The sequence below is a fragment of the Biomphalaria glabrata genome, chromosome 6 (assembly GCF_947242115.1).
Source record: "Biomphalaria glabrata chromosome 6, xgBioGlab47.1, whole genome shotgun sequence".
Lineage (NCBI taxonomy): Eukaryota > Metazoa > Mollusca > Gastropoda > Planorbidae > Biomphalaria > Biomphalaria glabrata.
Genome location: NC_074716.1, coordinates 2,979,390 through 3,000,295, shown reverse-complemented (window position 1 = coordinate 3,000,295; position 20,906 = coordinate 2,979,390). Strand labels below are relative to the sequence as shown.

Genomic DNA, 20,906 nt, shown 5'->3' with positions numbered 1-20,906 from the left:
AAAAATGTCTTAGAACTTCACAATTCCTTATACATATATGTATTCAAACAATGTCTTAGAACTTCACAATCACTAATACAATACTTCATGAAATTGACTTCATGTGTTCTTTTTTTTTCTTTTTTTAACAAAATAAAAGTAATTTTTAAACCAAGATTATTTCATAAAATAAACACAGAAAAGACATGTCTATAAAATTATACTAAGGAGGGAGGATACCTGGCAAATGAAATAAGAAAAATAGTTCCACCCTGGTTCGTTACGTTTCTCTCGACGACTTCGCATATTTTCCTCATACTTATTCAAGTGTCTGTTAAAAGCCTGAAGTAGTAAGCTGCGTAGCCTTTGAAAAAGTTGTGACCAGGATTCCGATGATTTAGAATCAAGCTTGTTGGGCTCAATAAGCGTAATACACCTGAAATAAGATTCTCTAGGTGAGTGATTTCGTTATTCTTCCTTCAAAATTAGAGTCTGTTTTAAAAAAAAGAGTGTTTTAATAATCTAACTAAAATCGACAGACCTCTCTGGGTATTTGCTGCAAAAATCGCTTTTGACTTTATCGATGACCGATGTTCTTGCTAAAAGTTTAGCCTTGACTTTGCTCTCCTCATTGGTGACAACCACAATCAGCCAATCAGGAATGTTTCGGGTTCGGAGTGCACCTAGCCATTCGTTGATATCATCGCGTACACTTTGTTTGTAAGTGTCTAGATCCTGGCATTGAGTGTACAGATAAGATTCAAAATTTACACCAAAAAAATATTTTTTTATTAACAAGAGCAACTATAACTAAAAAAAAAGCTTGACTATATTAATAATAAATAAAAACAAGAAAAACATTTTTAAAAAACTTTTGAAAAAAAAGCTTATATTAAGTGTAATTGTATCCATTAGTTTGGATCAGTCGTGTAATTGTATACATGATCGACCTAGACATAATCAATCTCTGTGATTTGTACCCATTGTTTTTGTTTAGCTTTCTCCAGGCGCTATCATCCTATCACTTGTCGGGACTGTTACGTGCGCACGTTAGTGTAAATGTGAAACGGTGCGAATGCGTGTTGAAAGGAGAGGAAAACCAAAAAATGGAGAAATAGAAACGAAATAGTGTTTTAATGTTCATGATAATTAAATGAGTTCTAAACGATGACGTTGTTGTTTTAGTGTTAATGTACTGTTCAAAGAGTCTCATCTTAGAAAGGAACGTAACAGGGACCAGTTGGGAAAGGGGGAGAGAAGAAGGGGGGTATCTTGGTGAATGTTTACATGATCGTTTTTTTTTAATGCATAAAAAAAGTTCAACATATACCATCATGTCTGCCAAGTATGATTTCTTTCCCTTGTTTAAGATACCAAACAAAATAATTAATTACCAATAGTTAATTAACATATTGGTAAAAAAAAATTTTTAAATTGATTCCTGTGTTGTAAGGTGTAAAAGAAATAATTGTGCAAAATTTCAGCTTTATCTGAGATAGGGTGTGGGAGAAAAAAGGTGTACAAACTTTTTACCATACAGACAGCGTGAGTTGATATAAGCTTTGTAATAAAAAAGTTACAATGAATTAAAAAAGAAGCTTTAACAAAGAAATTTTGAAGACACCCATGAGTCCACACAACTCAAATTGTCCCCTGACAATAATTGGGGAAAGTAAAAGCTGTTGGCCGTTGTGCTTGCCACATGAAAGCCTGGTAAGCATCAGCCAAAGAAATAAATGACCTCTACATTATTTCCCCTAAGATCACAAGGTTTGAAAGGGTTAACTTTACACTTTTTTTTTCATTGTATGTCTAAATATATATCTATGTATTTAATACTACTAACATTTTCCAGTTATGATACTTACGCAGTCTGTCCAATAAATGTGAAAATAGGGTCGGCTGACTAGAGTTTTCTCCTCTTCATCTGGCAAAATGTCAGCATCATAAGGCACAAAACTAGCGTCAAGGTTGACTGCCCTTGGTGGCCGACCATATGACCTACATTTAAAACATATACCAATGCGTTATACAGTAGTGTTACTAAAGCAAAAGTAAAAACTTAGACAAAATACATTTCGACAAAACCAGACCCAATTACCAGGGAATCTAGATTCGAAAATGTTTGGTTACCACGGGATTTCTATTAGATTATAAATGAGTGGATACATAAGTGCCCAGACTACGAAAATGCTTGCTTACCTATTTAAGACAGTTAAAAATGCAATTTTCTGCAAAGCTAATTCTAACAAACAAAACAAGGTGACTTGCAGGTCATGCTTTTGAAACAGTTTTCTATTCTGAAGCCCGCCGCCCAGACCTTTATACGAATTTCAGTAAGACCAACGTTACTTAAATCAAATGATTTTGAATGGTAAGTAGATTATCATTTTACTTAAAGTTTGTAGATGCTGAATCATTTGGCCCTGGAAGACAGCCCCACTGAAATTGAACCTTGTAAAAATAAAGGGGGGGGGGTAGTCTAATCTAGAATAATAACCCAAATAAAACTAGAATATTTCATTGGCTTTCGGATGATTAAAACAGGATAATAATATAAACTAGAGACATTACTTCAAAAGAGAAGATAATAATGTCCTACAAATTTCATGACTCTATCTGGTCAATCAGTGACTCAACTCTTTCTCTCTGTAATTATTTACCACATTCTGGTGGAATCAATGCTGGTATCGTCAGTTAGGAGAGAAAGAGTTAAACTCTAAGTTGTTGGTTCTCCTGGCTGATTCAGGCAAACAATTCCATTCTCTAATGGCACAAGGGAAGGAGCACTTGCACAAATTTGTCCTAGCATATGGAATAAGAAATGCGCCCCTAGATAAAGACAAACTGGAGACACCTATAGAACAGGTGAAAAAATAAAAAGTTTGAACAATTCTTTTCTCTTACCTCCTCCATTCACAGGATTCTTTAGGTAACCCCTGCGAGACGAGCTGGTTCAAAGACGAAAACAGCGCTTTGTTTCCATGACCTATGCATAAATAGCACAATGCTTTATACCTTACAATTTACAGATACATCTTCAGACAAGACTAGTATTATGCACTATTCTATGTAGTTTTTTTTTGTGTCTTGCTAACAGAACATAGATCAACAAGTTTATGTTCTGTTAAAAGAAATGGTCTAGAAGTATTGGTAAAAAATTAAGAAATCATCTACAGATCTATGGACAGTTGAGGTGCTAAATATTTAAGTATGAAAACTCTGAATATAGTCAGTAATGAGATATTAATTTATAATTAGCATTAGTCGTTCTACATTATTCTACACATTATTGTTAACTATATCTCCAAACCTCCAGCAGGATGGGGATGGCAGTGGGCAAGGTATGAACCCAAAACCATAGAGACACTGGACAACAGTCAAGCATGCATATTGCATGACCAAGCAGCTTTGTTGTGTGGGATGTGCTATGTTGTTGGATGGTGCTGGGTTCAAACCCTGCCTGCCGCCATTCCCCACTGTCCTGCGGGAGGTTTGGGCTCGGATGTAATAATCTTCAAGTGTGAACTAAAGGAACATCTAAAACATGTGTAACGAAACAAAACAAACTTAAACTTACAAGTAACAATTGGCTTTGCTTCATTCATCTTTCAAATCTTTGATATTCTCATTTACATCATCTTCATGATTGGTCATTAACTTTTAATCATTAGAAGCATAGGCTCTCTAGCATTTAGATCTTAGTGTGATTACATGATCTAGAGAAATAGAATATTAAAATAAATTTAAACTTAGTTTAAAGTTATAGGCATCTAGTCAATTTATCTATATCTAGACTAGAGTCTAGGACTAGATTGAGATCTAATCTAGAGGTCTAGACTAGTTTAGTAGTTAGTAGTCTAAATTGAATCTAGATAGATATAGTCTAGATCTAGAATCTACTAGTTCATTAGACTAAGACTTATGATAAGTTTAATAGTTACTTAGTTACACTAGTTTAGTAGTTACAGTTAACTTATTTTAGCAAGGAAGTGCGGAAGAAAATACAACAGATAATTTAGAGATCGAGTTTTAGATGTTTTTTTTTACATAAGCCGCACTTGGAAATTCATTACACTTTTGAATGAAATGAAAGAAGTTTGAAAGTTGTGTTATCAATTACTTAAAACAATGGCCTAATTAATGCGAAATGAAGATTTTTTTAAAAGTTAATTACGTTATTTTTACTAATAATGAAAATATCCCTATTTTGTTTTTCACCAATACAGAAGTTAGGATAGAGAACAAAGGTTTTTGTTTTTTTTTTTCATAATAGATATCATGCCTGGCCATAAATCTACCAAAGTTTTATTGCTGTACGTCTTACATGGTGCTTACAAAATGGAAAATGCCATTTAACAAAGAAAATAATGGCCATGGACAGTTTGTTAATAGTTTTAGTGTACTAAACATGTACGCACAAATTTGAAAGTGCATTTGAAAAAAAATTTTTTCCAGACGATTTTGATACCACTTTTTAAATATTTTATTTTCTGCCATAACAACGCCCCCATTTTATCCACACGTCTCTGATATTTCTTGAAGCTCAAGACCCGATAATTTGTTTAATTCCTTCAATATTTACATTCTAAACAAGTAAAGTTCATAAATATAAATGATATCAGCTTTGTGAGCTAGAAATTTACTACTAATACTAGATCTAGATTTAAATTTCTTATTTAATAAGTAGATATATCATCTATGAAACTCAATTCCAACTTTTTAACTTTTGACCTAGGGTTGTGTCTTTTCTAGCTAGCCAGCGACAAGCAAGCTCTCATCTTACTTGTTCCATGTCAATCAATGACCAAAGTTAACTCAAAACGCCACACAAAAAAAAATCATAACTTTCTAACTGTTAAACATAGTATCAGATTCAGATAGTCATAATTTATACCATGAATTTATACATCAATGGAAAGTTCAGTTAAAAGTATTTTAATGATGTACTAACAAAAAATTATGTTATCAAAGAAGTTTTTTTTTATTTCACCTCCCTACTGACCCTACTTATTTCAATATTTAACTTAAGACACTTAAGTTTGCTAAATTGCTACTCAATATCTAATAGACTATTTTTTTTATAGACTAGTAATAGTAACTAATAACTAACTTAGTAACTAAGCAAGACTATAGTATAGTCTATTATCTATAGAGTATAGAGTATAAAAAAAAATAATAGTCTTCATAGACTATATAATAGACTATGACTATACTAACTATAGGTCTATAGTAAGTTTATACTCTAATAGTAATAGATCTAGAGTAACTTACATCTATCGAACACCTTGGTTTTAAGGTACTTATTGAACACCCCATTGTATTTTTAAAATTCTCCTTTATTTCGATGATTATGACGAAACTAGTCCATTCCTATTGTGCATCGTCCATTTCTTTATAGTTTAGTTATATTTAGTTTCATTTTCACCCGAGGATAATTTTTTTACTTATATTCAAAGTGCATTGGTAATATTGGTATAAAAATTTCACTTTTTTTTGACCTCTTGGGAAGAGTGAAGTGAGTCTCGGGTTAAGGGTATTTTTTAATGCCAATGATGTTCAGCTCAACAAAACCTATATAATACACTTCTAATTAGGCTGAGAAATATTTGCAACAATTTTCTTTAAAGTGTCCTTTGCTACCTAAACATGAAAATTGAGGTTTAAAAAGGGGGTATTCGATAATAGCAGTTTTTATATACGCAATCTCAGCTTCGTAAGATATCGAACGCCATTTTAATGTTAAAAATAAACATCAAAGGGATATAACCCAAAGAACACAAAATATTTAAATTATATATTTTTAATTGTTATTTTTAAAAATAATGTAATGCAAAGTACATATATAAATTACCCATGTGTTACAATTTGTATCAGCTATTTGTGGTTTACCGTAAATGTGCTATATTTTTCTAAGTAAATAGATTTACATCGATATGCACTAATTGTATCCATTTTAAAAGCTTGATTTTATGACACATATAGTTTGATGATATTATCATCGTTGTGCTACCATAGGTGAAAGGAATATAGAATATAACCCAGGAACAATGAATTTAGAATATATCCAGATGTGTTTTTTTTTTCAGATGCCCCATTCTATTAACTTCTGAATTATGTTTTATAAACCAATACCTAGCGCATGTGCTTGATGTGAAGAGATATTAATAAAACGAAAGGGCTAAGGGGGAGGTATAGAATATAGATATGGTATTTTGAAATAAAAATGTCTTTGGTAGCTAAAAAAAAAAGGGGGTGGGGGGGGAGAGAAACAGTCCAGACACTGTATCAAGAAATCATCAATAATTGATCGACCATTAAAATGTGACGTCAGCCTCAAATACATAGTCAGTTGTGCTTCTCGATCTAGACGTGTGGCGCAGGGTCTAAAAAAATTATATATAAAGTACCATATACCATAAAGTATGATAAAGCTCATAATGCGCTACAAAGACACTCCTTTGAAACATCACAAATACTCAAAATAATAACAATAACACATTTAACCACTCTCTTATTCTGCCTACACCCCCTAACCCTCGCTTTCTTCTTACGCAATTCCACTCTCCAACATTCACACTTTTACAGTGCAAAGTAACAACGTAAATTTCAAGACTCAATCCAAACGCAGCCACCAGACTAACACACAACAAAAAAAAAAAAGGTCAGTGACAGCCCAACACACAGGTGTAAACCAGGCCACCAACGCAGCCCCAAAACATTGTTCAAGTTGTAGTAAGAACAATGTTGAGGAGAAAGGGGGAGGAGCCATCATTCGAGTACCTAAAGTCAAGCCGCTAATTAGGTCACAAACACTAGGCGTGATAGATATATATATATATGTTGTTTGTGTGTGTGTGACAAATACTAAGCGTGCTCTAAAATACGGTGGGTTTTTTTTTGGTCAACCAGGTGGTTTAGGGAGGGAGGATCTATCTACATCTATTGGTAACACAGCTCGCAAGCTACCATAGCTTTTCAGCACCCCCACCCCTTCCCCGCCCAGATCGAAAAATATCTAGCACTGACTATTGGGCTGTTACATACACTGAGCGTGCTAGATTGGCGGCTAGTTACGTAGGGCCGCGTACCGTATGTTTTGTTTTTAGGTCAACCAAGTAAACTGTTGTGTCCTGCAATGACTTGGGGAGGGCGGGATTATCTATTGGCTACCAAAGCTTATTAGGCTCTCCCTCAAATAGATAATATCTGGATTTAATTTATTAATGGCCTTATGTCTCAAACTAGCTTAGACCTAAATAAGTAGGCCCTACTACGGTAATGCGTTACTGGGCTTAGCACCGTCAGTTTCTAAGCAGAGCTGATCAGTGATAGATTATAGATTCCTTCGATGTGGACCATGTGAAAATGACTAAAATCTGTCTGTCTTGACATGGCGTAAAAAGAAAATGATGTAAATGAAAAAAAAAAAAGATTATAACACTTTTGAAACACCATACTTTTCACAAAATTTTAAGATTATAACACTTTTAAAACACCATACTTCTCATGTGTTCGATAAGTTCTTAATATTTTCGATAAGATAAGATAAAGGTAAAAAAGTGTTCGATAATTTAAGCTTTTGAAATCATCGACCTGACTCACTTTAACATCAAATATAAGTTTAACTTTGAGTAGTAATAGAATAAAACATGTCTACTTTTTAAGAAAAATGGATGAGGAGTTCATAGATATAATCAGTTTTTTTCTAGGTCTAATTTTTACGGAGATACACAAATTCAAACATAAAAAATGTCGGCGAATGAGCTTAACTTGTTCGATAAACGTAAGTTACTGTAGTTACTGAACTGACTGAAATTGAATACTGTCTTAACTTAACTCATAACTCAAATAACTCAACTGTCTATTACTCTATTAAAATCATTGACATTAATTAATTTATTAATGAAATGATAATGATGACATGACAAACGTTGTTTTGTTTTCTAGTAGATCTAGATCTTGATTCTATTTATCTAGATCTCTAGAAAATCTAGAATATATAATAGAACTAGTCTAATAAATGTTTACATCGAAAAAAAATCAAAACAAAATTTTTGAGGTGGAGAAATCGGAAGCTCAGGCTGTAAACAGAATTTTGTTACTTTAGTACTTTCAACCTTATAAGGACACAATAATCGAAAAAGAACTGTACGCTGTTACAACCATGGTCACAACCTATATATATATATATACGATCAGATACCCGTGGTGCGCTACAGTTAGAAGTTGTTTTTTAGACCCCCAATATAGAGAAAGGCAGTGGCGTAGCTACCAATGTGCGGGTGGTGCGGGCCGCACAGGGCACCAAGTGGAGAGGGGCACCAAAATTCCCCCACTGTGTATTAATTTCCTATTTCCCTGAGCGTTTCAGTAAAAACGACTAATTGTATGGATACGAACAAACATAAACTGCTGTATTTTAAACATAAACTAACGATTTATAAACTAGTCATGTTGCTATTTTGTTTAATCTCCTTGACTATTTCTTCCATACAATGTAAGCTATAGAACAGTTTGAATCTAATTTACTAGATTTATTTTGGACACACGTTACATGTTGTTACTACACTTATCAATGCTCTGTAGTATAAAGAAGAAGAAGAAGATAGGCCAACCTTTTTTACTTCATTGTTTAGTCCATTGGTTTCATCTAGATATTGAGTTTACAAATATATTTCTAAACTTTAGCTCTAAACAATTGTCTTAGTTTATTCATTTCTTTATGATTCTTAATAGTTTAATTTTGGAAATAATTCCATTGTAATGTGGGAAGCGTGGTCGAGAGGCTAAGTACGCTTGAACTTGGCTTGTCTTGGTTACCTAGAAGGGGGCTCGAGGTTCGACACCCGACTCGAGCAGAGTTGTGTTTACTGTGTTTGTGTTTACCCCACCGGTCCACAAATGAGATTGGACCAAAAGCGCTCTGAGCATGCTATAAGCATGAAAGTAGCGCTATATAAAAGCTATAATTATTATGTCAATTTTTTAAAATAAGCTAACCTTTGTTTTATACGAGTTTTTTTTAAACTAACTAGTTAATTGTAATACTCTAACGTAAACAAAATGATGAACAGTGCTCAAGACTGACTAGTCTGGCTATGGCGCCTCAAAACCTTTTAAGCTCAGACGGAGAAATCGGCATCTCTGGTTCTGTCCGGTCTGTGCAGTCTATAAGGGTCCCATACCCAGATCTATCGGGGTCCTTCAATACCGACCCATCGGTATAGCAGAAAATGGCATCTGATGGGTAGGACTTTAGTGTAGCTGATGCCAAGTTTTGGAGTATGGCAGGTGTTAATCGCCTCTTAGTGGCTCCCTCTTGCCCTATAAGGGGCATGTTTTTTGTGGGGCCGGAAATCTCCTCCACGGAGGGCAAGTATTAATACTTCTAATAGGAATTCTATCAGTAGAGAGCCCATATGATTTTGACAAATTGGCCGCAATGTGGAGGAACGATCGCATTTTTATGCGGTTCCTCTCTCTCCACTGTTGCACTAAGATTGTGGTGGGTAGCCTAGAGTCGCCCCTTTTGTAGCGCTCGTAGGCCGTAAGTACCGCACTCTCCCTCCTTAAATGTAAAGGGGCCAAAGATGGATTCAATGAGTGGTGGAGGTTATCCCCGAAAATAGAAAAACATGAGACCATCAGAGCTCACATTCAGTCATCGCTTGCTTGGAGGGAACTTGTAGTTTGCCTGAGAGTAGGAAACAGTATTGACAACAAGGCCCAAGATTTGATTATACAAGAGACGAAAACCTGGAGAGGTAGTAAAATTACTATCAAAGTACGATCCTCTCTTGAGGGAGCATGTGCTTCGAACTAACCTTTGTTCCAGACCGAATACATACATGTCTTCACAAATACAAAATGAACTTATTACAAAATTGGGGGATCAATCTAAAAAAAAAAACAAATCATACAGCAAGTAAAACAAGCCAAATATTTCTCTATTATTTTTGACAGTACACCTGACATCTTAAAGCTGGATCAAACTTCCCAAATTTTACATAGACATAATGGACTGCAGGGGTCAAGGCTATGATAATGCTGCGGTCATGAAAGATCAAAACTACGGTGTCCAAAAACGTATTCTAGAAGTCACTATTCATTGCCTGCTTAAACTCTGGAGACATTAACTAGCAGAGATGAAAATTCATCGACTAGATCTGAAGCAGGTGGATTATTGCTTGCTGTTCAGTCTTTTAATTTTGTCACCTAACTTGGATTTTGGGCTCCTGTATTAACTGAAATTAATGATGCGCAATTCTACCTTCAAAAACAAGGATTGTCTATTCGAGACTGCTCACTCAAACTAAAAACATTAGAGACATTTTTAAGTAGTAATCGAGAGGACATCGCTGAAGCCAGCATTACCTTTGCCGAAAGCGTATGTTCAGATCTGAGAATCAGTACAGAACCTCAAGAACGTATTGGCCATAAGGAAAAGATGCCTGGTGAGAAAAGTGACTACTCTGTACTTACACACAAAGAGCTACGAAGGGAAATTTATTCTACCTTGGACAGGATTGTTCAAGAAATAATCACCCGATTCGAGCAACTTCATAATGTAGCAGATATATATGAATTTTTGTCGCCTTCCCAGCAATTAAATCCTCAGGTCGAAATCAATCTCGATAGTATTCCTAGCGACATTGATAAAAACGAATTTATGCTGGAGCGAAAGAGGCTTCAACGGTTTGTCACAGTTTCATCAGAAGCCTCCGAATTTCCAAAACAAAGACCTGTTGAGCTCTTGAATTTTATAAATAATATCAGCTAGATGATTCAGTCCCGAATATCGTCATCATGATTCGCATATTTTTGACTATTGTGGTAAACGTCGCTACATGCGTGAGAAGTTTTTCCAAACTTAAACTGATCAAGAATTATTTGCGATCAACGATGACAAATTTACGACTCACTAATTTGGCCATTTTGTCCATTGAACAAAAGCTGGTGGAAAAAAATGGATTTCGAAAAAATTATTGATACTTTTGCCAGCAAGAAAGCGCGTAAAATTCATTTGTAGTATGTTTATGTAAAAGTGTTTTTTTTTAAATTAACAATATTTGATTAATGAATACATATTATTTTGAACAGGTTTTGCAATGTTATTAATTAGGTTTTTTTTGTGTTTTTTTTTTTGGGGGGGGGGGGCATCAAGATGAGGTACCGCACCAGGCATCATACACTCTAGCTACGCCACTGGAGAAAGGTGTAAGCACAAACACTTCTGGGGCTCATCAGTTTCAGTTGAAGTTTTCTCGTCTGACTGCACTTTTAACACCCGTCCCCCACAATACACACACTGGTGACACACTGCTCTTAAATGAAACGCTCCCCCCCCCCAACAACACACATTTTGGCCCTTACATCACAATAACATCGTGAGTAGCCCACCTTTTTTGACACCTTCAATAGAAAGTTATCATTCCCAACCACGAACTTACTTTTAGGTCCTCTAACTTTTTTGTTTTATGTTTTGCACCCCTCAAATGAAAGGCCAGTGAAGCACAGTTTAAAACAATTTAAAGCATACACTTCTAGGAATTATCCTTTACGATAGGCCTACATAACAGCTTGTATACAAAATTATAATAATTGCCCCGCAATACAGAAACTTTTTAAACCGTAAATTACAGAGTTACTAATAAATAAATCATTGAAGCTTAAATTTGCTCTTAAGGAGAAAAAAAAAACATCAATATTCGCAACTTAGTCCACGCTTTTCCCTTTTTTTTAGTCATCTATCTAGATCTCGAGACGCGCCTTATAGGCCTATTTTAGAATAACCCACCTCTAAAAACAGTATTTTACCCCCCCCCCTTTTCCTCCTAAAAAAAACACACTCACACACACTTTTATTTCCTTATATTCATTGTCGTAAATGCAGAGTTGAGGAGACTCACTTCCAGGAGAAACTGCAGAGATGTGGAAATAGACTCACTTTCAGGAGAAACTGCAGAGTTGTGGAAATAGACTCACTTCTAGGAGAAACTGCAGAGTTGTGGAAGTAGACTCACTTTCAGGAGAAACTGCAGAGTTGTGGAAATAGACTCACTTCCAGGAGAAACTGCAGAGTTGTGGAAATAGACTCACTTTCAGGAGAAACTGCAGAGTTGTGGAAATAGACTCACTTCTAGGGGAAACTACAGAGTTGTGGAAGTAGACTCACTTTCAGGAGAAACTGCAGAGTTGTGGAAATAGACTCACTTCCAGGAGAAACTGCAGAGTTGTGGAAATAGACTCACTTTCAGGAGAAACTGCAGAGTTGTGGAAATAGACTCACTTCTAGGGGAAACTACAGAGTTGTGGAAGTAGACTCACTTTCAGGAGAAACTGCAGAGTTGTGGAAATAGACTCACTTCCAGGAGAAACTGCAGAGTTGTGGAAGTAGACTCACTTTCAGGAGAAACTGCAGAATTGTGGAAATAGACTCACTTCCAGGAGAAACTGCAGAGTTGTGGAAGTAGACTCACTTCCAGGAGAAACTGCAGAGTTGTGGAAATAGACTCACTTCCAGGAGAAACTGCAGAGTTGTGGAAGTAGACTCACTTTCAGGAGAAACTGCAGAGTTGTGGAAATAGACTCAATTCTAGGAGAAACTGCAGAGTTGTGGAAGTAGACTCACTTTCATGAGAAAATGCAGAGTTGTGGAAATAGACTCACTTCCAGGAGAAACTGCAGAGTTGTGGAAATAGACTCACTTTCAGGAGAAACTGCAGAGTTGTGGAAATAGACTCACTTCTAGGAGAAACTACAGAGTTGTGGAAGTAGACTCACTTTCAGGAGAAACTGCAGAGTTGTGGAAATAGACTCACTTCCAGGAGAAACTGCAGAGTTGTGGAAGTAGACTCACTTTCAGGAGAAACTGCAGAATTGTGGAAATAGACTCACTTCCAGGAGAAACTGCAGAGTTGTGGAAGTAGACTCACTTCCAGGAGAAACTGCAGAGTTGTGGAAATAGACTCACTTCCAGGAGAAACTGCAGAGTTGTGGAAGTAGACTCACTTTCAGGAGAAACTGCAGAATTGTGGAAATAGACTCACTTCCAGGAGAAACTGCAGAGTTGTGGAAGTAGACTCACTTCCAGGAGAAACTGCAGAGTTGTGGAAATAGACTCACTTCCAGGAGAAACTGCAGAGTTGTGGAAGTAGACTCACTTTCAGGAGAAACTGCAGAATTGTGGAAATAGACTCACTTCCAGGAGAAACTGCAGAGTTGTGGAAATAGACTCACTTCCAGGAGAAACTGCAGAGTTGTGGAAATAGACTCACTTCCAGGAGAAACTGCAGAGTTGTGGAAATAGACTCACTTCCTGGAGAAACTGCAGAGTTGTGGAAATAGACTCACTTCCGGGAGAAACTCCAGAGGCAGACAGAGAACGCGATGGGAAGACAACATAAAGAAAATGACGGGCCTGTCATCGAAAGATATTCTACTTAAGACAAAAGACAGATAGTAATGGAGAAAGATTGTCAACAGATCTTATATGTGGTGTGCCAACAGTCCAACAGACTAAGGAGAAACATTAAAGCAAAGCTCTTTATTTTTTCGTAAAAAAAATAAAAATCGGCACGCATCTCGCTTTCATTATTTTGGTTTACATGCTTCTGAAGATCGTTCAGAATTGAAGACTATATCTTCTTATACCAAACATCCCGCAGGAGGGCGGGGGAGGCAGTGCCAGCGTTCGAACCTGAGATCATCGGGTCGACAGCTAGTTATTTAACGAATCAATCATATCTTATTTTTCTCACGACAAGCAGTTAATTAATCATCATCATCGATTCGTTATTTAACTTCATTGACTCTTTATTAAGTTAAGAATGCCAAATAACAGAAATAGACCTGGTGATTCATGTATGTTTTGACTGATCGAATCAGTTGGAGTCAAGAATAGTATAAATATTTTTTTTTGCCTTCTACGTAATTGGTTTCTGGATTTCTGGCTGATCCCTGGGATTGATTGAACTGTGATGAACTTGGACTGACTTGTTGACAAGGGTCTCCAAAAGATTCTTTACTTGTAGGCTTAATGCCACTACAGAACTAGTTTCCTTATGACGTAATTAGTAATAGAAGGTTTGAGGCCTACTGGTCTTAGTAGCCTATGCCCATCGGAATGTCGTCACGATGGTACCAATTTCGATTGTTGTTATAGTTATATTTTATAATATATATATTACCACTTACATTATGGATAATAAAGATTATTTTTATTATTATGTTAGAAACGAACGAGTATTCATTCTCTGGCGCTGCCGCGCTGCCAGGGTCGAGTTTCGTTAAAGGGAAACACATTTCATCGTAGTCCCTCTTTCAGTTTCAACTGAAGGAATTTTCTGGTGATGTGGCAGGTCTGCAGCAGTACCACCCTCTGACAGGCAACGAGAATCCTTCTAGGAATGTTAAGTGCCTTGAAAGTATCTGTCAGGTCTGTTGTTATTAGACCCTCGGTTGATACCTAACAATGGGGTATATTGTTATTTTAGATAACTTCCATAAACGCTTAATCGCCAAGCCAAGATTCCCATATTTTCGTTGTTTTGCCATTTCAGTTTTTCTTAAATTATGAAACAGTGGTACGGCGATGTCAAGAATGGTTGCGGCTTTTTCTTTTGTATCAACGAACAGCAGATCAGGGCGATTAAAATCTACCGTTTTGTCGGTCAATATAGGCCTATCCCAGTACAGCATATATTCAGTAGACTCGAGAACCTCTTGTGGCGAGTATTATTATTATGCTAGAAACGAATGCGTAGTCATTCTCTGGCGCTGCCAGGGTCGAGTTTCACTAAAAAGAAACAAAATTCATCGTAGTCCCTTTAACAGTTTCCACTGAGGAATTTTCTGGTGATGTGGCAGGTCTGCAGCAGTACCGCCCTCTGAGAGGCAACGATGATGTTCCTAGGAATGTTAAGAGCCTTGAAGGTGTCTGTGAGGTCAGTTGTTATTATCCCCTCGGTTGATATTGGTGTATATTGTTATTTTGTTATTTCCATAGACGCTTAATCTCCAAGCTTAGGTTCCCATATTTTCTTTGTTTTTCTATCTCAGTTTTTCTTACATTATGAGACAGTGGTACGGCGATGTCGATTATTATTATTATTATAAAAGAGCAAGTATTCATTCTCTGGCGCTGCCAGGGTCGAGTTTCGTTAAAGGGAAACAAAATTCATCGTAGTCCCTTTATCAGTTTCCACTGAGGAATTTTCTGGTGATGTGGCAGGTCTGCAGCAGTACCGCCCTCTGACAGGCAACGAGAATGTTCCTAGGAATGCCAAGGGCATTGAAGTTATTATTATTATTATTATTAGCCTACTATTCTTTTGTTTTAATTTTGATTACCCCGAATTGGTTGATTATTGATATATTTTTATTATTTGTAATTTTCTTTGTAGTACTTGTACTTTGTGGCTAAACAAATAAAATTGTTCAATTGAGCCTTGTTCACTTCCACCCCCCGCCGCCCTGTGCGCGGTTTGGGCCATGGCGCGATAATCTTCCTTTCTGAAGAAACATCCGAAACTTTGGCGCCATTCCATATTGTTCCACGAATATTCCGAGTGTTGCTTTTTAGTCAGCGCAAGATTTTGCTTTTCTGAATCGACCCTGTTTTACCAATAAGCGTTCATCACAAAGTCTTGATTAAGTAGAACTTTGCTGAAAATCTTGCTTGGTATCGACAGGAAGGTCGCGCATTTTTTTTCCACCAAGGAGAGGTGTCTACGTTAAGAAAATTCTGTTGGATAATTTGTGGAGTTGATCAATTAAACTGTATTGGTTCCTAGAATTGTAGTCTGTAGTTAGACATTTCTTTGACAAATTGGGCACATCTGCCTGTTTCCTTCAAGGTATGGACCTTCCATGGTGCCTTCTGCACAAGAACACGCTTCTTCTTCATCAATTTAAGCAGAGTGGTGGGTCTTGCATGATTCGTCCTACTTTTCCTATGCGGAGCTCTACTCTCGCTCTGTTGTAATCATAACAAATTTCCGTAAGGATCAATAAAGCAGTCTTAGTCTTTAGTAGCTGTGTTTCTGCTATATGGTTTCTGTATTAGATTTTTTTCTTTACACGGACATGTTGTTAAGCACAACCGCCATGGCCTGGGGAAGGGTGATATACCTTTTGTCTGACTCCTTTCATAACAATCATGTCCGGTTCGGTAGTAGCTACCAGGAGTGATGATATCCCGCAGGTATAGCTCCGAGGATCATCGAGGCGCGATGTCACACCACGGCAAAGTACGTGCGTCAGGTGACAGCTCTGTAATCATCACATCACTTAAAAAAAACAAAAACAAGTATAATCCTTAAACTAATTATCAGCCTGTCAAAACAATATTATGGAACAGAAAACCTTTTCTCCAATTTTGGTTGTAATTATATGTCCTAGCTCCGCTCTGTGAGACATAACTTTGAGCATTTGGTAAAGCCATTATTTGCTCTATTCCACTTATGTTGGTTTATGAAGAGTTTAACACGATTTTCTGACATTTAAATTCATACAGATCATGACCAATTCAGAGTTCCAGGAGATATCAATATAACATCTCATTTTTGACTCATCATCTTTAGTAAATCATATATGATTAATAAACTTGTCCAATAGTCCAATTATGATCACTGTACACACCTGAGTCTGTGTTACTTGTCCAATGATGGTCACTACACACCAGGGTCTGTCTTTCTTGTCCAGTGATGGTCATTCTACACACCAGTCTGTCTTGTCGAAAAACGGTCACTGTACACACCAGTCTGTCTTATTTGTCCATGCATGGTCACTCTACACACCATAGCCTTATCTACTTGTCCAATGAAGATCTCTGGGTTGAGAAGGTTAACTTTGCAGAGAGGCGGTATGGGAACGCGTTAAGTAAAGCAACTGAAGTAGCGACACTAGAGAGGAGGGGGGGGGGGTTGCTGACTGCACCAGCTGACTTCTTTCAGTCGTGACATCCAAGTGATTACATGTCAGAAACAGCAATTGAACCAACATTTAATACACTCTATTTTAGTATACCAATCTATGAACATAGGCAATTAGCTCTGTATTAGGCTTCAACGTAAAGTAATAAGCTAACACCATAATGTTTAAGTAAGTTTTTGTGGGGGAGCTGAAATGGGGGGCGGGGGGGGCGAGGTGACACTAATAGCTAAACGCACTGTTTGCTTTTTCATTTGTGTTGAAGTCCATTATTAACGCAAACATTGGATCGTACATCTTTTAAGACTGCCCACATTCCACATTGACACCACTTTAAAGGATGTTACATCTATTAAGACTGTTAGCAGGGACGTAGCTAGGAATTTTTCCATCGTTTAAGGGCCTGGGGGCCCCTTCATTTTGCGTAATATTTTGATTTGTAAAAAACACTAATTTGGGGGCTCCCTTCAAGTGGGGGCCGGGGGGGATTTTCAAATTCTCCCCCTCCCCCCCCCACCCTAGTTACACCAGTGACTATTAGGTCAAGAGGAACTGTCTTTCGGTGGTCTCAAAGGTTCAAGCCCTGCCCGCCGTCACTCCCGTCGTCCCGCGGGAGGTTTGGGCTAGGAATTAATTATCCTCAAAAAATTAAGGAAGATCTAAACATGTAAAACATTTTTACAGCCCGTATGCCACAATAAAACTACTTTACACTTTACTTCTTTTATATACAGCCCACATTCTTCATTGGCCACATTGACACCACGTGACATCACCATGCTCAGTTCTGCTGCGTGTGGACAAAATTATTTTTTTCGAGTGGCAATGCAAAGTAGGGCCAATAGCAGAACGAGAAAGACTAAGACTAAGACTGCTTTATTGATCCTTACGGAAATTTGTGATTACAAGGACTCGTTTCTCATATAAAGACAACACAACAGAAAAATACACATAAATACAACAGACAACATAAAGAGTTCATTCAGCGACTACAAACAGGTATCTTGGTGCATTTCATGTTCCCTGATCAATGAGTAGCGGTGATAGAGTCTGACCGAGTGAGGTACGAACGAGTTTTTGTACCGCTCCGTTCTTGTTTTGATTGACAGCAGTCGCCCACTTCGCGACGACCTGGCGTAGTTCTGATGGAGCAGGTGGCCGTTGTCTTCCAAGATTTTTTCGATTTTTCTTAGGCACGCTTGTTCAAAAAGAAAGAAGACATGTCAATATTATATATTAAATGTACATTGGGTTTTTTTTTTTTTTTTTTTTTTCTGTATCCAAAGAAATTATTATAAATTTATCTTCCTTCTCTGTTTGCACTAGACATAATGCCTGAGGACATAATACGCTTATATTAATAAAAATAAAGGCACATTCCTCGTCCCATATGCTAGGACAAATTTGTACAAATACTCCTTCTTCCCTAGTGCTATTAGAGCATGTAATGGGTTGCCTGAGCTTGCCAGGAAAACCAGTGACTTGGCAGAATTTAAGTCATTGGTTAATATGCATGACTAAATGCATGACGCGTAGGACGTAATCATCTTCTTTTTTGAAATAACGTCTGTATTATATAAGATAAATAATATCATAATCAAATTGTTCTTCTTCCAAGTTGCTGTTTATTTTTTTCTTTCTTACTTCTTTTTAACTCTTTCTCTCCGTAATTGTTTACCACATTCTGGTGGAATCAACGCTGGTATCGTCAGTTAGGAGAGAAAGAGTTAAGGCTGGGAGAAATGTGATTAAGAATTGTTCGCTAGTAGCAAGCTCGGAATAAGTGAATACAGCTATGGATTTACGACAGTGCGTCTACCATGGTTTTACACCTCACAAATTGAAAAATAATCCCTTTCTAAACTAAAATATGCATATTAAATATTTTTTTTAAAGGAAAGTGAGCTTAAATTTACAAGAACTCAATTTCTTTTCTTCCAGAATATATCATGCTTTTAGATATAATTATTTAATTAATCATAAGTGGATCTAATTAAACCTTTTCTAGAAATTGTAGGCGTCTCAACAAAAACCCTGTCCCGGTGCCAGTGGCCTCACTAGGGGGCTGCGGGCCTCACCGGGTGAATGTCATCTGTGACTGAGTATCATCTATGGTTTTATGCCACTTGTGACCTTATGCCATCAGTGGCTAAATGCCATCTATGGCTGAATGCCATTTGTGACTGAATGCCATCTATAGCTGAATGCTATTTGTGACTGAATGCCATCTATGGCTGAATGCTATTTGTGACTGAATGCCATCTATGGCTGAATGCTATTTGTGACTGAATGCCATCCGTGTTATTTAGGTTGATCTTTTTTTTTTCTTCACTGGCGGCTCTCCTTGTTTACATCCCAGCTAAATGCACCGACATTCACAGCAACCGTTCTTTTCGCAGGGTTGACTCCCTTGTAAAATGTTTGACATATCGATGGTGGGAAGCGTGGTCGAGAGGCCAAGTGCCCGACTCGGGCAGAGTTGCGTTTACTGAGCGCCTAAAGGCAGAACGGAAAACCAACTCCTAGATACCCCATCCCCCCCCTCCCCACTGGTCCACAAATGAGATTGGACCAAAGCGCTCTGAGCATGCAGAGCATTGCAGAAAGTAGCGCTATATAAAGGCCATAATAATAATGTTCCTTCAGAGTTGAAGATACTTTACTTCTTAGTCCAAATCTCCCGCTGGACCACGGGGGGTGGCAGCGGGCAGGGTACGCACCCGGGAATTCCTGTTTTTTCCCCCATGTTTGGGTATTGCCACAAGGCAGCAGAGATTTGGATACAGACCCACCTTCTTCTAGGTGGGTAGCCTGCCGAATCTAACGAGCCCCGCACGTTGTGGTGATGTCAATGCCTTCGGACTCAATTTCTGAGCCACATTAAATGCTGAACAACTTTTCATTAGCTCAAGACTTCCAATAATTAGATAGGAGATCGCTGGTCGCCCACTTTTACGTTATACGAATGTATGCAAACGCGACATGAAGCTCTTCAAAATGACACTAGCAGCTGGGGAAAAAGTAGCACTGGATAGATCTACATGGAGAGAGAGAGAGAGAGAGAGCATAAGGGAAGGGTCTCGGATTGCAGATGCCATACACTACAGAAGTAACACCTTTAGTTAAATCCCTAAATTTAGAAAGCCTTCAGGATAGAAGACTTTAAAGTAAAGTAGCAATTATACATAAAACATTGAACCATAATCTTCAAATACAAAAACAAAATTTAATAAAATACTCAGAAAGACACAAAGATAAATGCACATTCCTTGGCCCATATGCTAGGACAACTTTGTACAAATACTCCTTCTTCCCTAGTGCTATTAGAGCATGGAATGGGTTGCCTGAGCTAGCCAGGAAAACCAGTGACTTGGCAGAATTTAAGTCCTTGGTTAATATGCATGACTGAATGCATGACGCGCAGGACGTAATCATCTACTTTTTTGAAGTAACGTTTGTATTATATAAAATAAGATAAGAATTTCTGAGCCACATTAAATGCTGAACAACTTTTCATTAGTTCAAGACTTCCAATAATTAGATAGTAGATCGCTGGTGGCACTGGATAGATCTACATGGAGAGAGAGCATAAGGAAGGGTCTCGGATTGCAGATGCCATACACAACAGAAGCAGAAAGAAGGGTGATAATGCAACGGCGCCTGGTGATCACATATGCCTAACCTGCGATCGCAGCTGTGTATCAAGGATTGGCCTCTTTAGTCACACAAGAAGTTGCAAAGGGAAAAGATCGTCTCTCGAGACGTAAAATGCCACAGAGATATAAATTAGACAGCTCTGTTGAAAGGAATCAGAAGGACCTGTATATTTAATTTAACATTCGAATGACTTCTCTAATTGAACTACTCCTCCCCCCCCCCTCCTTTTATGTTAACGTCTGGTCAATATTTTAAACTACAATATGTCTGCCACGTTGGTAAAGAATTAACCACGTGACCAACATTCGATTATAAAAAGGATTAGCTACTCATCA

General features: G+C 37.4%; 1 protein-coding gene across 1 annotated transcript in view; it reads right to left on the bottom strand.

The window, feature by feature from the left end:
* LOC106067760 (trafficking protein particle complex subunit 10-like) overlaps nt 1-8,099 on the bottom strand; it is a 42,624-nt gene extending 34,525 nt beyond the window's left edge. The window contains exons 1-6 of the mRNA XM_056034078.1: nt 8,011-8,099; nt 3,560-3,698; nt 2,887-2,968; nt 1,848-1,980; nt 521-714; nt 220-415 (exon numbers count right to left, since the gene is read on the bottom strand). Of these exons, the coding sequence (XP_055890053.1) occupies nt 220-415; nt 521-714; nt 1,848-1,980; nt 2,887-2,968; nt 3,560-3,587 (633 nt within the window). The 5' untranslated portion in view covers nt 3,588-3,698; nt 8,011-8,099. The remainder of the gene's footprint in view (nt 1-219; nt 416-520; nt 715-1,847; nt 1,981-2,886; nt 2,969-3,559; nt 3,699-8,010) is intronic.
* Nucleotides 8,100-20,906: the final 12,807 nt, after the last annotated feature.